Here is a 13,924-nt window from a genome sequence, read left to right on the forward strand (position 1 = left end):
AGCGATTGCATTTATCTTTCCTCTTAGATCTGTCTTTCCTCTTTCGCAATAGTTTCATCGATTGGCGTTATAATAACACTTGGATTTTTATAGATATATCGTGTGGATGGTTTCCTGCTTTTCGATTCTTCGTGTTTTTCGGTAGCATGTGAAAGCAATTTGCCATTCTGAAGCAATTCTTTCACTTCTTCTATTGATAATGTCTCATGTTCCAGTAATGCTGCAGCCAAAAGTTCGTGTTCTTTCTGCAAAAGAACAGATGATAAAAAAACCGACTAAAAAAGTTCTTCAAATAAAAACCTTGAATCCCAAAATCAATTTCAGTAACCCACAAACACAACTTCATCCATCGCTATCTTAGAACTTCACACTTTAAGCTCATCCACAAATTAATAATTGTTCTCAAATCAATAACACTTATTTTGAATAATTTATAAAATTAAAACCTTATGTTTGATGAGTATGTCCTTTGCACGTTCGTAAGATTCCTTCAAGAAGCGACTGATCTCTTTATCAATTATGTCTGACAATGGTGAACTCAGATGATTGTCAGCTATCAATGATCTCGATTCATCATCTGCGATCCTCAAACCCACCTAAAGCAACAAACTTAACCATCAGCAATTTCCCAAAATAAAAGAGTAATTCAATTCAAAACCGTTTGAAGTTATTCTCAAAAAACCTAACAAAAAATTCATCATTAGAATTTCGTTACGTACCAAAAACAGACCAAGCCGAAAAAAAAAAGCCACTGGCCGTTTTTACGTATTCCATTATATTTAAGATTTTAGTATGTGAACGAAGTTTGGTTAGAAGACTGATGGGTTCTTTTCTTAATGGGTGATCGATTTAAAGTATTTCAGTCCTCATTCAAAAAACTCCGTAATCTTGGCATGAAAAAATTAAAAGAATCATTGGTGAAAAAAAATCAAATTGAATCAGAGCATAAATCATAAGCTGTAATCTAATCTAACCTTATCACTCATTCCGAAAGTCTTGACCATTTTTTTTGCAAGTTCTGTTGCCTTCCTCAAATCATCACCAGCACCAGTAGTTACTTTTTCGGGGCCAAAAATAAGCTCCTCAGCTACTCGACCACCCATTAAAGTATCCAGCTGTGCCAACATTTGGGCCCGATTCACATGATATTCATCTTTCTGCGGTAACATAGATGTCTATAACAAAGAAACACATTTCGAAAGTGTAGTGATAAATGTGTGATTAGTTCCGCAACGTTTTAAAAAGTTCTACTGCAAAAAAAGTTATATAATGCAGCAGTAATTTCGTGTTAAACTTAATAAAAGGAAAATTAAAAACTAACATGCCCCAATGAGCCACCTCTTGGTATAATTGTCACTTTATGAACAGGAATTGCATGTTTCGTGTAAATGCTAACAAGTGTATGACCTGCTTCATGAAAAGCAGTAATACGATTAGCTTCCTCATCTGGCAGTCGACCACGAATTCGTGCCGGTCCTAAAAAAAATTTCATCGATGATTCTTAACTCAAGATATAGATATATCGTTGAGCGTAAGATAGTTGAAAGTGCATTATTTTGATCGGAAATTACTAAAAACCGTCATTAAAAAGTGTGAAGAAAAGGCTAAGTTTAAAGTTGAAGTAACAAAACTTACCCATCATAACACGATCTTTCGCCTCTTCCATGTGTGCCATAGTAACTTTCATAAATCCATCTCCTGCAGCTTTAAGCGCTGCTTGATTTATCATATTTTCAATTTCGGCTCCAGTAAAACCCGTTGTTCCTCTAGCTAATACATCTTCATTTACGTCGTCATTAACTGATATTCTACCTAGGTATAACCTAAAAAATAATGCTTATGAGGTGTGCAGGAGGCGATAAAAAACGAATCTTAAATTAGAAAAAGCGTACTGTATAATTTCTTTGCGCCCTTCTAAGTCAGGATAAGGAACTTGAACTTGAACGTCGAAACGACCAGGACGAAGAAGAGCTGGATCCAAATCTTTTACTCGATTTGTAGCTCCGATAACGATAACACCATCATTTGTATTGAATCCATCCATTTCAGAAAGAAGCTAAATAAGAGCACTAATTTTCTCAGTCCGATATTAACATTTTAGATTATAAAAGAATAACGAATGTTACGAATCTCGGACGAAAATTGATGTCACTGTAAAAATCGAGGATGCTCGCATATCATTAAACACATCATCGGTAATGTATTATACACAGGCATCATGAAACGGTATTACAAACCTGATTAACTGTCTGGTTAGCATGAGGATGCATGGCATCGGCTACTCGTTTCGAACCAACCGAATCAATTTCATCTATGAAAATAATACAAGGCGCTTTCTCTTTTGCACGAGCTAAACAAAATAAATAAACTTTTTTAAAATCAATATCATCATTAAATTCATTGAATTTTTGGGAACGTTTATTACGCAAATATCAAAATCAAGAAAAATCTTTTAGCCCAAAACATGTGATTCTAACCCTATGTATATGTATAAAATTTTTTATCTTACCAAAAAGATCTCTTACGCGACGCGCTCCTTGTCCAACAAATAATTCATCAAATTCAGAGCCCGATGCTTGGAAAAAAGGTACCTAAAATTGGTTTAACAAATGACTTTATGGGAGTGGTAATGCAAATGAACTGCTGGAGCTTTCTGAATACTCACTGAGACCACTAAAAATCTTGATATATAATTTGAAGTCATTTTCAGAATATATATATATATATATAAAGTAAGTTTGTAAATATCATTGCCTGAGCTTCACCAGCAATTGCTTTCGCCAGAAGTGTTTTGCCTGTTCCAGGGGGACCAACCAAAAGCACACCTTTTGGAAGACGTGCACCTAACTGTGTGTACCGCTCTGGATCTCGAAGATATGATACAATTCCACGTAATTCGTTTTTCGCCTCATCGGCCTAAAAGTACTAATTATTGCATACAAAGAAGTACAAAAAAAGACAAAAAGAAGTTAAAAAAATCTAAAATGCAGAAAACTAATGTACTTACGCCGCGAACGTCTTTAAACGTAACACCGATCACTTCTGGATCAACTTCTTCCACTGAAGTGAAGAGAGAGGTTTGTGGAATACCAAATGATTTGAAAATGATATCTAAAAAATTGCTTTGAAATTTATGTGGATTATTATGAAATCTGTACAAATAGACAAAAAAAAGAACAATTAGCAAGAAAATGTAGAAATGAAAGTAAAGATTTGATAATTCCAATACATCAATTAAGAAAAAATAACAAGTTAAAGTACTTTACAGAATCATCTTTTCTATCCAAAAAAAAAAGAGAATAGTATGATAGCAACTGAATTTAATCTAGCAGTGTAACAAGGAAACACGACATCTAACTCTAAAACTTACAAAATCCCAATCCAACTATCGTAGCGGAAAACAGAATTGTGCGTACTAATGATCTCTTCTGTTTTTGCTCGTTTGAGTAATCCAAAGCAGCCATATACCCCTCCTGCAATAATATGTAGACAAAAACTTCAAACTTTAACTTCAGATTTTAAGTTTGTAAACAATTTATAACACAGTAAATTAATTTTAATAAAAACCAGTTCTTTGTAACAACATTTATTTTTAGGATAACTGAAAAAATTAAAAATTTTTCAAGATAACATACAAGAAAACCCTTCCTATCATTATCGGATACTGTCTTCAGTTTTTCGCGAAAAGACTTTGCTTGCGGCCCCTTTCGTCTGACACTCTAAAAGATTTGCTATAGTCAATCCTAGAGTAAATATACCCAATTTCTCTTATTAGTCAAAGCAAAAATAAATACATATTATTATAGAACATTTATCCTCCTTCCCTCTGCTGTTGTTGATAATGGTCAGTGATGGATGCTAGAAGTGAAAACATTGAGAAAATAAACATCAGATCAGAAAATGCCCTCCCCTTTTGTTGCTAGGCTGCATTCATTTATCTTCTAATCATAATCTATTCAGCTGGTCGATTTTGTATGGAATGGATATTGGATCACTCAAATCAAGAATTCTAATTTATGTGAATCATAAAAATTTACTTATGAGCAGAGAATATTTATTCATCTAACATCTACCTTCCTCAAGAAGAAAGTTACAACTTGAAAAAATAAAGAAGCAAAACAAACAGAACCTCGAGTGTATTGATGCCCAAAATTGTAAAAAATCCTTTCTTTGGTTTCTCTACTTTTTCCAGCCGCTGCGTCCGAAAACCTCGTTTTTGTATATCTGGGAAATACCAAATGGTACAATAATTTGTATATGTCAACAGAACTCATTATATCAATCCTAATTTTTTAATCATAGAAATAATCATCAACAGAATAAAGAAAATTAGATTAGTAGAATTTATAAACCAATTCAGTGTTTCAAAAATGAAGGAAGAACTAACAGAACTGCGATCTTGACGGATAATAAATCAGATTCAGTGAATTCTCGAATCTTAACATTACTATGGACCTCCTCTGTTTACATTGCAATGCACACATTCGATTTTCTAAAACATTTAAAGTAAATCAAGAAATGAGGAGAGATATTCATATAAGATTTCAAAGAGTACTTGCCGGCATTAGCATATCTTCCGATTCTGAATTTTTGTGACAAATGGATAAGTATATGCAAGACTGGTAGTAAGAAAGAAAACATGATCAATCAAAACTGCTTTGTGAAACCAAAATATGCATTAGGAAAACAAGAGAGAGAGGGAGAAAAAAAAAACATTCTTTGATATCTAAATAAATACCACGAAGAAGAACTTGAAGTAAGGATTCACTGAGTGAGCTGAAACATCGTGAATAAGCAAGTCGACAAAGAGGAGGATATCCTCCTGAATTCAGTTCATTTCTTATGTTAGTTATTGATGGTAGCCGTATATTCTGGATCTGTGAAGCCAGTGAAGTTGAAACCAATAATGTGCCCATACTACTATTGTCTCCAAAACTGAAAAGTAATAAGAATTGCTAACAGAGACAATTACGATCTGCTATGAACATCACTATGGATATCAACAGTGACAATAATTACTTAAGTTTTACAGAAAAGTTCTCCAAGCATGTTTCTAACCAACACATCAGTTTTGTACCTCTTACTTCCTTTGTTATGACTGTCAGGCATGCATCCAATTAATAATAGCTTTTACTAGTTTCTTACTTCAAATTAAAGTGGAAATACCGACCATTATATATATCGAGCCAATTAATAACCAAAATGAGAAATGTTGAATTTACTACTCCATGTTATCAAATATACCGATTGCTATACCCCTACAAACAAGTGTAACTGAGATTGTTGTAAATACCACTTAAGTGTAATGTAAAATATGAATTACAAGGCAGTCAGACTGACCTAAAAGAAAACTCACTGAAACAGTCATGTCCTCTCTCCCCATTTTAATAGTTTTGTTCTACGCTACCACTCGATTATGAATCGTTGTCTATACAACCAGCTTATGGCGACATGCATCCTCTAATGATCCCACATATTTCTAATCTCACACCCTTTCCACACCGTACTTTGATGTAGAATGCAAACCTGTATGCTACCTGTTGTCATTTCACTGCATAATCTACCCCCCTACAATAAAATCAGTTTCGTTCATAAGTCAAACTTAATTCACCTCACAGGATTTAACTTGAAAACATTACGTACCCGACACTGTTACCCGAGTCTTACGTCATTCTTCTACCTGTTCTACTCACCTACCCGTGGTACGTCTATTTTCATGGAGGGCAGCTGTGAAGGAAAGAAGCTCCTACAGTTGTACGTGGGTGAGGAGGAGCTGGGGGTGTGGTGTGGGTTATGACTGACATTATCTACGAGATTATGTTTTAGGATGTCAGGTGATAATCTGAATGATTTCTACTTGCGTTACTATGTTGGTCATAAAGGGAAGTTCGGTCATGAGTTCTTAGAATTCGAATTCCGTCCGGATGGCAAGATGCGGTATGCAAATAATAGTCAGTACAAGAATGACACGTTGATCCGGAAAGAAGCATATGTCGGTAAAATTGTTATTGAAGAACTGAAGCGTATTATCGATGATTCGGAAATTATGCAGGTATACTAGGTTCCTTATTATCTATCCTTACAAAGCAGGACACTCTTGACATGTGTCATATATTTTTACTTCAAGTTTCTGCTCAGTGCTTATAACAAAATATGATGCTTTTTTAATCGTTCTCATTTTCTTTATTCTTCTTTTGACAATCGAAATATTTTGCTGCTTGCATGCATTGTCTATGTTTAGATGTTGAACTACCGACTAATTCTTGAATGTTTTTAATTTGCAATTGCTTTTAACTAGTTACTGTAGGAAGAGATGATTTTCTCATTGATTTGTGTTTATATGAATGGAATCTGCTTTGGAAACTGCTGGATAATCTATTTTTCCTACTCTTTGTATTTGTTTTTAATATTTTAAGTAATAATTATAGGAAGATGACGCAACTTGGCCAGAACCGGATCGCATTGGTAGACAAGAATTAGAAATTCTTCATAATGATGAACATATATCTTTCACTACAAGGTACATTCTTTACGCTTGCCAGTAGTGTATTGATTATTCCGCTATTTTTTTGATCGTAGTGATGTGACCCTCTTACTATATCGAGTGGTACTAAGGTTTTGTATAAACATATCGAAATTAAACCTTATTCGGTATTGAAATTTGTAGACGCATGATTGTTGCATATTTCAAGAAAATTTCATTGTCGTGATGGTAGCGCATACCAGGACGATTACTGCCATTTGGTACTGTACACATCTCTTAATGTTCTTATATAAAGTCAGATCTAACTAGTGGTAAACTGCCAGGTCCTATAATAGTTTGTTTCAGTAAAATTGGTTCCGCGGCAGACGTAAACAAAAGCAGGGATCCAGAAGGATTAAGATCCTTTTACTATCTCGTTCAAGATCTCAAATGTTTGGTTTTCTCTTTAATTGGCATGCATTTCAAAATCAAACCTATCTGAGGCTTACACTGCAGTTTGTTATCCTCTCATTTCGTTATTGATCTGTTTTTATTCAATTGAGTTGTGTTGTGTTTACAATCCCAGAATAAATGAAGTTGCAGAATAATTGAAAAAATCTTCCTTTCGTTTTCATCTGTCTTGAGGAATTTTCAGTTACTGCTACACTGCAACTTTGCATCAGAAATTGAAGCTCCAATCATATATCTATTCACACAAAATAAATGGATACGAATAGTAACCAGCTTAAAATAAATAAAATTATGGAGAAAAAGCAAGATATTCGTCAGGGGAAAATTATAGTAAGGAGTAGTACATTTCTGCTCTGGATATCCACGAAGCTTAACTGAATATAATCTATGAAAAAAAGTAATGTTAACATCAGCTGAATCTCGACTATGTGTTCCTCACATAAAGACATTTGTAGGAAAAAAGTTTGTACGTATCAGAACATTTTAGTAATAAGAAAAGGTAATGCTGTGAAAGGGCATCAATTGTTAACAGCATTGTGAGTCCGATCCATGATAATACCGATTGGATGAAAGATAATCTGATATCTTCCAAAAATTAATCTTATATTGATCGGGTTTTTTAGTTTAAAAAAATCTGCTCTAAAGTAGAAACGACAGAGTAAGTCATACAGATCTTTACAACTTTAATTTCTGTATTCTTGGAACATACAACGAGATTAGTCAAATTCTGCATATCAGTGTGCTTCAAGAAATAATGATTGTAGCTTTCTGTTTATTCCTGGGAAAATAAAGAAAAGGTAGCAATTGGACAGCCGCGATCACTGATGCAATGGCGTTTGGTATCTGAAACATATATCATTGTTGAATGACCTTAAAACTCTCAAAAGTCTCAAGCTCGATTTTACAAGCAATCTAACCGACAGCTTTTTGTACCGCACGACTTTGTCTTCTGGACAGTGATTGACAAAATCAACTTTAGTAGGGAAAAACTCTACCTTTATATAAATGTCATCAATAAGAATTCCATATAGCAGCCATTCCGTTGTCACAAGAAATGTCAGGCAACAAAGGGGCAACGGCATTGTTTCTGTGCAACGAGTACGAAAAACTTCATGCTGGAATTCATGTATTTTAGAATTGAATAAAGAAACGGGAAATATCTTCATTCACTTACCAAAGCTTCTAAAGGAGCGGCAACTGTAAGTATATTGAGTATTACGCAACATAATCCCAAACGTGAATGGATCACTTCCACTTGTAAGCCATAATAATGGATATAATAATATGCACTCATCAAAAATATCACTTCCATAAAAAGTAATCTGATGCAACGGTTCTATAATTGATAACATCACATCCAAAATCAAAGTTTTTGGACTTCAATCTCTGCATTAATCAGTGTTAAGTAACAGTCACTAACCTTTGTACCATACGGTGCCATCAGGAAATAATAAGAAATATATAATGAATAGAGCAATGCAGCCACTAAATTGACAAATACCACAACCTGAAACTGACAAATACCAAACCCTGAAGCGCTAGTCATATTCACAAACTCACTTCCCACTTCTTACTGAGATCACGAAACGTACACGAAACTACATCACTTTATTTTATAAGCAGGAAACGTCCGAAAATAAAAAGGAAAAATTTTTGAACAAATACTTTGTCATGTTTTAAGAGGCCATATTGCAACCATAGCTGTCCGGAAAGAAAGCCCGTATGGAATGGGGCCGAACTGATACCATTTGTTGTCCCTTGAGACTGAAATAACTCGTAATTAGTGATAAAACTAGGAAATTTTCAGTCTCGATTGTCACTGCGTATCAAGCTTTGAGACAAATATTTCAGCAAAATTTTTACGGTAAAAATAATTTTAAATTTTCTCAAAGAATCAAATTGTCTCTTAATCCTAAATTTTCTCATATTTACACAAATAGTACATGCTTTTCTGCCTGAATTCGAAGGTTCGGAAGTCACTGTGCACTTTCGTATTAAAATAGTTTCAATTGTAGTTTTGTTTCATTTCGAATGATCAGTAAATTAAATTTGCAACAATTGAAAATGAAGAAAACATACTCTTATACGCCAGCATATTTCCAAACCAGCTAAAAAAAGACACACTGTAGTTCCGATTGCAATTATGCTAAGCCAACTCAAAAACTGACTCGAAGGAGCGTCCTCGACATTTGATGTCATTTCTCTGGTACTTTTCGACTAACTCGGTCATATATTACCATGTTTTTTTATGAGCAATCTTAAACAATAACAAATTATGGGATAAGACAGGCACCATGCATTAATAAGTTGAGATATACATAACTTTAAAGCCATTACATAAGCCTTGTGTTCTAATAACCACTTACTCGCAAAAGTGCCTATGCAATTCCAAAACAAAGAATTATACTTCTGTCCTAATGTATTGCAATAACCAGGAATGTGAAGTCTTTTGAAATTTTAAATCAAGAAGCAACCTTCATAATTTTAAAATTTTGGATTGTTTCAGTGAGAATTATGCAATGAAAGTGCAAATAATTTATAGTTGCGCCGAACCCGTTAAAAACAGCAGCATACATTTATTGAAGAATTAATTAAAAAACGATTCGGCATTTAACAAACCATAAGAAATAAAGTTGGCAACTGTTAAAAATTAAAACAGCTAAAAATGTTAATAGCCAAAAGAAATCTTTTTTTCATAACAAGATGTCACGAAAGGGAGAAGAAAATAAAATTTACTTCACTGCGTTCGAAAAAAAAAAAACAACCAGATAATTATTTGGAATAAACCGAAAAGGCGGTAAAGATAGTTCCCACACTTTCAAACAACACTTTATGCATTTCAAAGATTTAGTGAAAATATACACACATTTTTTTCTGTACTACCGGTTTCGTTATTGGAAGCAACTATTAAACGTCCTTCCTAAAATGGCGCAACACGAAGACTTACTCTGCATGAAGTAAATAACATTTTCATCCGACGGCATATTATAACATTTCGAAATAAAGTAGCCTTTAAATTAGTGAATAGCAATAGTTATACAATAATGAAAAAAAAAAAAAAAAAAAAGAAAACGTAACAGTAGTAAATCTGATCATGATGACCAACATCATGATTCAATAAGGTCATATTAATATTAATAAGGTTGAGCTAATGAAAATGGAACAGCAGAAGCATCTCCAGAAACACTAGTAGAACTACTTCCAGCGTTTCCATGCTTCTGTTGTTGCTTTGCGCTTAAAATTGCTGGATCTTCCAACTCATGCTGTTGCACAGCATTCGGGTCTAGCACCATACCAGCAAATTTACCCACTGCTAATGACGCTACTTCAATCATACCCACTATCACTGCACCAACGGCAGCTGAACCCATCATTACCTGCAATGAGCATAACATTCTAAGACTGGCTATATGGAAAATTCTATAACTAACTATTAAAAACCTATCACTAAAACTGAATTTACGAAAATTTAATGAAGATTAAACTTTAAAGAAATGCATAACAATCAGGATATGATTGATTAAATTATGCAAAACATGAATTTTCAGAAATACAAACCATGGGGCCAGATCGAACAGCCAATAAAGCACCAGTCAGTCCACCGGATACGATTGGATTGAGCATATCTTCCTGCAACAGTTGTATAAATAACGAAAACATGCTATATAAGAACTGCAAATAAAAAAGCTTGTTTCTTCTTAAAAAGTAATTTCTTAGGACAAATCCTTTTAGAGCTATACAAGCAAATTCGGTGAAATGGACAAAGCTTGAGAATAAATTAGTTGTAAACCTTTTTTCGTATGCCTACTAGACTACAATCAATTGCACTAAACAATCCGCCCCATGCTGCAAATTGTCCACCAACGACTGGTGACCGTGTACGCACCTGTAATCGAATAATATACAAGCTAAAAGTTTTTTTCGAAAATGAAACAACCGATGAGGATCAAACAATAAAACTAGAAAAAATACCTCGCGCACAATACCAACAAGTTTATGTCCCCACGGAGAATTTCTGAAACCACTATGAGCGTGAAATATAGATCCACCAGCCAGACCTAGTGAAAATGCACCACCAACATCATCTCCAATTCTGTATGGACTGAAAAATGTGACTAATACAAAACTTACTAATACGAAATGAATACAAAGTGAATTTGCACTACCAATAAGACGTAAATGAACAATATATAAAAAAACACAGGCCATAATATATATTATATATGTCTAATATCTAATACACGGTCTAATAATAGTTGTGAATCCTACTCTGCTGCATTCTGTTACATCCAAACTTTACTTATCATATAAAAAAGTAGTTTGAAGGAAACAACGCTCTAAACGAAAGATAAGATAAACGAGGGCGGGGAAAAAAAGAGATCGAAGTGTACATAAAGAATTAGCAGCAGTGGAATATTAATAGGCAGTAGAATACAAATAATTTCTATTTCTAATATTTGCATCCACAAAAGAAAAAACGCCTGACGGTCACAGAATGCAACAACAAACTTCGCTACTTATTGCACCAAAAATCTGAAAACCCTCCCGTGGATATAAGCGATCGGTTAAACAAGAAATGGGAAGGAAGGTTACTTACCACGGTTCACGATCATCCATTCGATCAAACAGAAAATACGACTAATCACTAATCACCAGTAACTCTGTGTACCATATAAGTATTACCTGAAATTGACTTCATTAGAAAAACCATAACCCACCTCGCCTGCTACAATCCCTCTCCATCCCTTCCACACATGTGTCACTCCAAAAACCATGTCACATCACTGTGAGTCGTCCATATATAACCAACGCCCGTTAAAATTTGACTAAGGTAAGAAGGGATTTTGAATTTTCGTAGCAATTATGAAATACCATTTGGATTTACGATTTACATACTACATAATTCGCTTGCGTAAGTTACGTAAGTATTGTGCACATGTATATGTGGCATGTATCACTGCAAACTTTTAGTAGGTTACAATATTTGGAACAAATTAGTTGGTAATATTTGCTATGTATAGTGATTGTAAGGACGGGGTAATATGAGAGTGTAATATTAGTAATTGCTCTATTAATGTGCTTTATTAGTAATGAACGTTTTTGCTGGAAATTTCTATTTGTTCATTTCTGGAAAATTTTCTCATAAGAAAATGAAATTTTATTGTTGCCGCTCCAATTTAGTCTTTTGAAAAAGATGGGAACTGCATCCGAATGTTTGCATTAAGTATGAGACAGGTTTTACTCTCGAAGACAATGAATTATACGAATTATTGAATTAATTCTCTCTCCTTTTGTTCTTCCACCCAATAGTGACAATTCTTTATAAGTTGATTTTGTCAAAACAGTACATTTCGTTAAGTTGAATTTTTTTCTTCAAATTCAGTACTTAAATATATAAATGAATAACGTAGCTATTTTACTGAATTTCACGCCTCTGTAGGAAGCGTATTTATAAGATTGCTACTTTCATATCTCCCAGTTTTTCACATTCTGCTGAATTAACTCAGGATAGTTTTTAATAATTAATAAATTTTCAGCATCCCCTTTTTTAGCTGTCTTACTAAGGTTAAATGATCTGTGACGACCCTTTGATTATCAATATTTATCGCCTTGTTATGGGCAATTTTTAGCTTATCGTCGTTAAATTTTTTACTTCTTATTTTATCGAGCGTGAGTTTGAAATTTGTGCCGAGGGAAACATCAATGATGTTATGTCTGTCAATGATATTCTACTTCGACTGATAGTTAATTCCTGCTAGTAAGCATATAGAAATAAAATTGAAGATACCTGATATTTTCTTCTCTTTTGTTTAATATGTTCGTCTACCCCAAATTTTCTCAATGCTCTAGTTATTGTGGTTCAGAGTTCACATTTCAACTGTTCATCCTTTGACATCAATTCACTAGCTTCAATGGATTATCACTGGATGACATATATATTGATCATTGGTTACTGAAACGTATCACTTCGAGGAAACGCTTCGTTTTTATGTTTTCAGAAATCCTTTCTGAGCTGAATAACTTGAAATTCTTGAAATAATTCGCACTGTTAAACGAACTTATTCGTTATAACTGTCTTTAATTGTTTCACACCATAACAGAAAAAGAATTCCATCGGAACAAAAATAGATCTTGCAGGCTCCAAGCTGTTCCAGTTGTACGGTTATTTGCTAACAAAGTAAATGTATGTGATCCAAACTTCAGAAGAATTACTGATGTTTTGAGCATCCAGAAAATCGTCGTGTAAAAATTTCAGCGTGTACTCATTCTATTATTGGATGTAGTGACTAAATAAACAATCAGTTTTTTTTTTTTTTTTTTTAGAGAGGAAGCTGAAAGCATATCAGTTTAAAATGATGCGACTAACTGTTATGTTGGGAAACTTGCCCGAAAATATCATATAGAAATTCTAAAGTACATGCATTCAAACGACCTTTTCAAAAAGGTTTTCATTTTATTTCTCTTCTGGATGAAATTCGCATATGCTTATTTGCATATGGAATATTCCACGTATTCTTTGGGAGTTTATCTTTATAAGCAGAATCACTTATCTCTTTTGTTAATTTTATGATGCTGTGTGTATATAATAACGATACTATATAGTAACGGAAACTAGATTTTCGTCATCACAAACAATAATGGAAAAAACCAATCAATAAGACGTTCTAGACTCGGAGTTATGTTAAGAAAATCAAAAAAAAAAAGAAAGTGCTTCTGCTACAAATTCAATCCCTAAATTGTCTTCTGTAATGAAGAAGCATGCAAGTCGTGATATCCTCATTCATCACTTGAATTTTATCAGTGATTTTGATTGAGTTTTAGTTGAAATGTTTCCCAAATCTAGAGTTAAATGTGGAAGAATCGAGATAGTAATTCTTCATTTACTGTATATGCTTTTGGATTTGTTGAGATTTTCATATTCTTGAAGGGAGAAAGGTTTGCGGTTGCGACTGTGACGAGAGTTATTTTGATACGTGAATAATAAGATCG

General features: G+C 33.8%; 4 protein-coding genes across 6 annotated transcripts; 1 reads left to right on the forward strand and 3 right to left on the reverse strand.

The window, feature by feature from the left end:
- Positions 1-23: 23 nt before the first annotated feature.
- Positions 24-4,916, reverse strand: Bma-ymel-1 (Uncharacterized protein; the record flags this gene model as incomplete). The annotated part of the gene is made up of 15 exons (XM_043077291.1): positions 24-245; positions 447-596; positions 975-1,175; positions 1,322-1,476; positions 1,636-1,823; positions 1,893-2,056; positions 2,238-2,350; positions 2,510-2,591; positions 2,755-2,916; positions 3,008-3,111; positions 3,371-3,473; positions 3,636-3,719; positions 4,130-4,224; positions 4,388-4,492; positions 4,739-4,916. The coding sequence occupies 15 exons, from the start codon at positions 4,914-4,916 to the stop codon at positions 24-26; spliced, it is 2,106 nt and encodes a 701-aa protein (XP_042933225.1).
- Positions 4,917-5,827: 911 nt separating this feature from the next.
- On the forward strand, positions 5,828-6,965 carry Bma-mag-1 (Uncharacterized protein; the record flags this gene model as incomplete). Of its 2 annotated transcripts, none has more annotated exons than XM_001900591.2 (3): positions 5,828-6,052; positions 6,429-6,520; positions 6,830-6,965. In XM_001900591.2, 3 exons carry the CDS (start codon positions 5,828-5,830, stop codon positions 6,963-6,965), a joined length of 453 nt encoding a protein of 150 aa, XP_001900626.1. The 2 variants fall into 2 exon arrangements, with proteins under 2 accessions (XP_001900626.1, XP_042933226.1); XM_043077292.1 differs by having other exon boundaries at positions 5,933-6,052.
- Positions 6,966-7,678: 713 nt separating this feature from the next.
- Positions 7,679-9,133, reverse strand: Bma-swt-4 (Uncharacterized protein; the record flags this gene model as incomplete). 2 transcript variants are annotated; one of them, XM_043077293.1, is made up of 6 exons in its annotated part: positions 7,679-7,777; positions 7,930-8,049; positions 8,109-8,270; positions 8,355-8,441; positions 8,600-8,698; positions 9,014-9,133. In XM_043077293.1, the coding sequence occupies 6 exons, from the start codon at positions 9,131-9,133 to the stop codon at positions 7,679-7,681; spliced, it is 687 nt and encodes a 228-aa protein (XP_042933227.1). The 2 variants fall into 2 exon arrangements, with proteins under 2 accessions (XP_042933227.1, XP_042933228.1); XM_043077294.1 differs by lacking the exon at positions 8,109-8,270.
- Positions 9,134-10,068: 935 nt separating this feature from the next.
- Bm3108 (Uncharacterized protein) lies at positions 10,069-11,551 on the reverse strand (the record flags this gene model as incomplete). Its single annotated transcript, XM_043077295.1, has 5 exons — positions 10,069-10,311; positions 10,493-10,564; positions 10,725-10,820; positions 10,907-11,036; positions 11,532-11,551. The coding sequence occupies 5 exons, from the start codon at positions 11,549-11,551 to the stop codon at positions 10,069-10,071; spliced, it is 561 nt and encodes a 186-aa protein (XP_042933229.1).
- Between the last annotated feature and the right edge of the window lie 2,373 nt (positions 11,552-13,924).

This window comes from Brugia malayi (genome assembly GCF_000002995.4).
Source record: "Brugia malayi strain FR3 genome assembly, contig: Bm_v4_Chr1_scaffold_001, whole genome shotgun sequence".
NCBI lineage: Eukaryota > Metazoa > Nematoda > Chromadorea > Rhabditida > Onchocercidae > Brugia > Brugia malayi.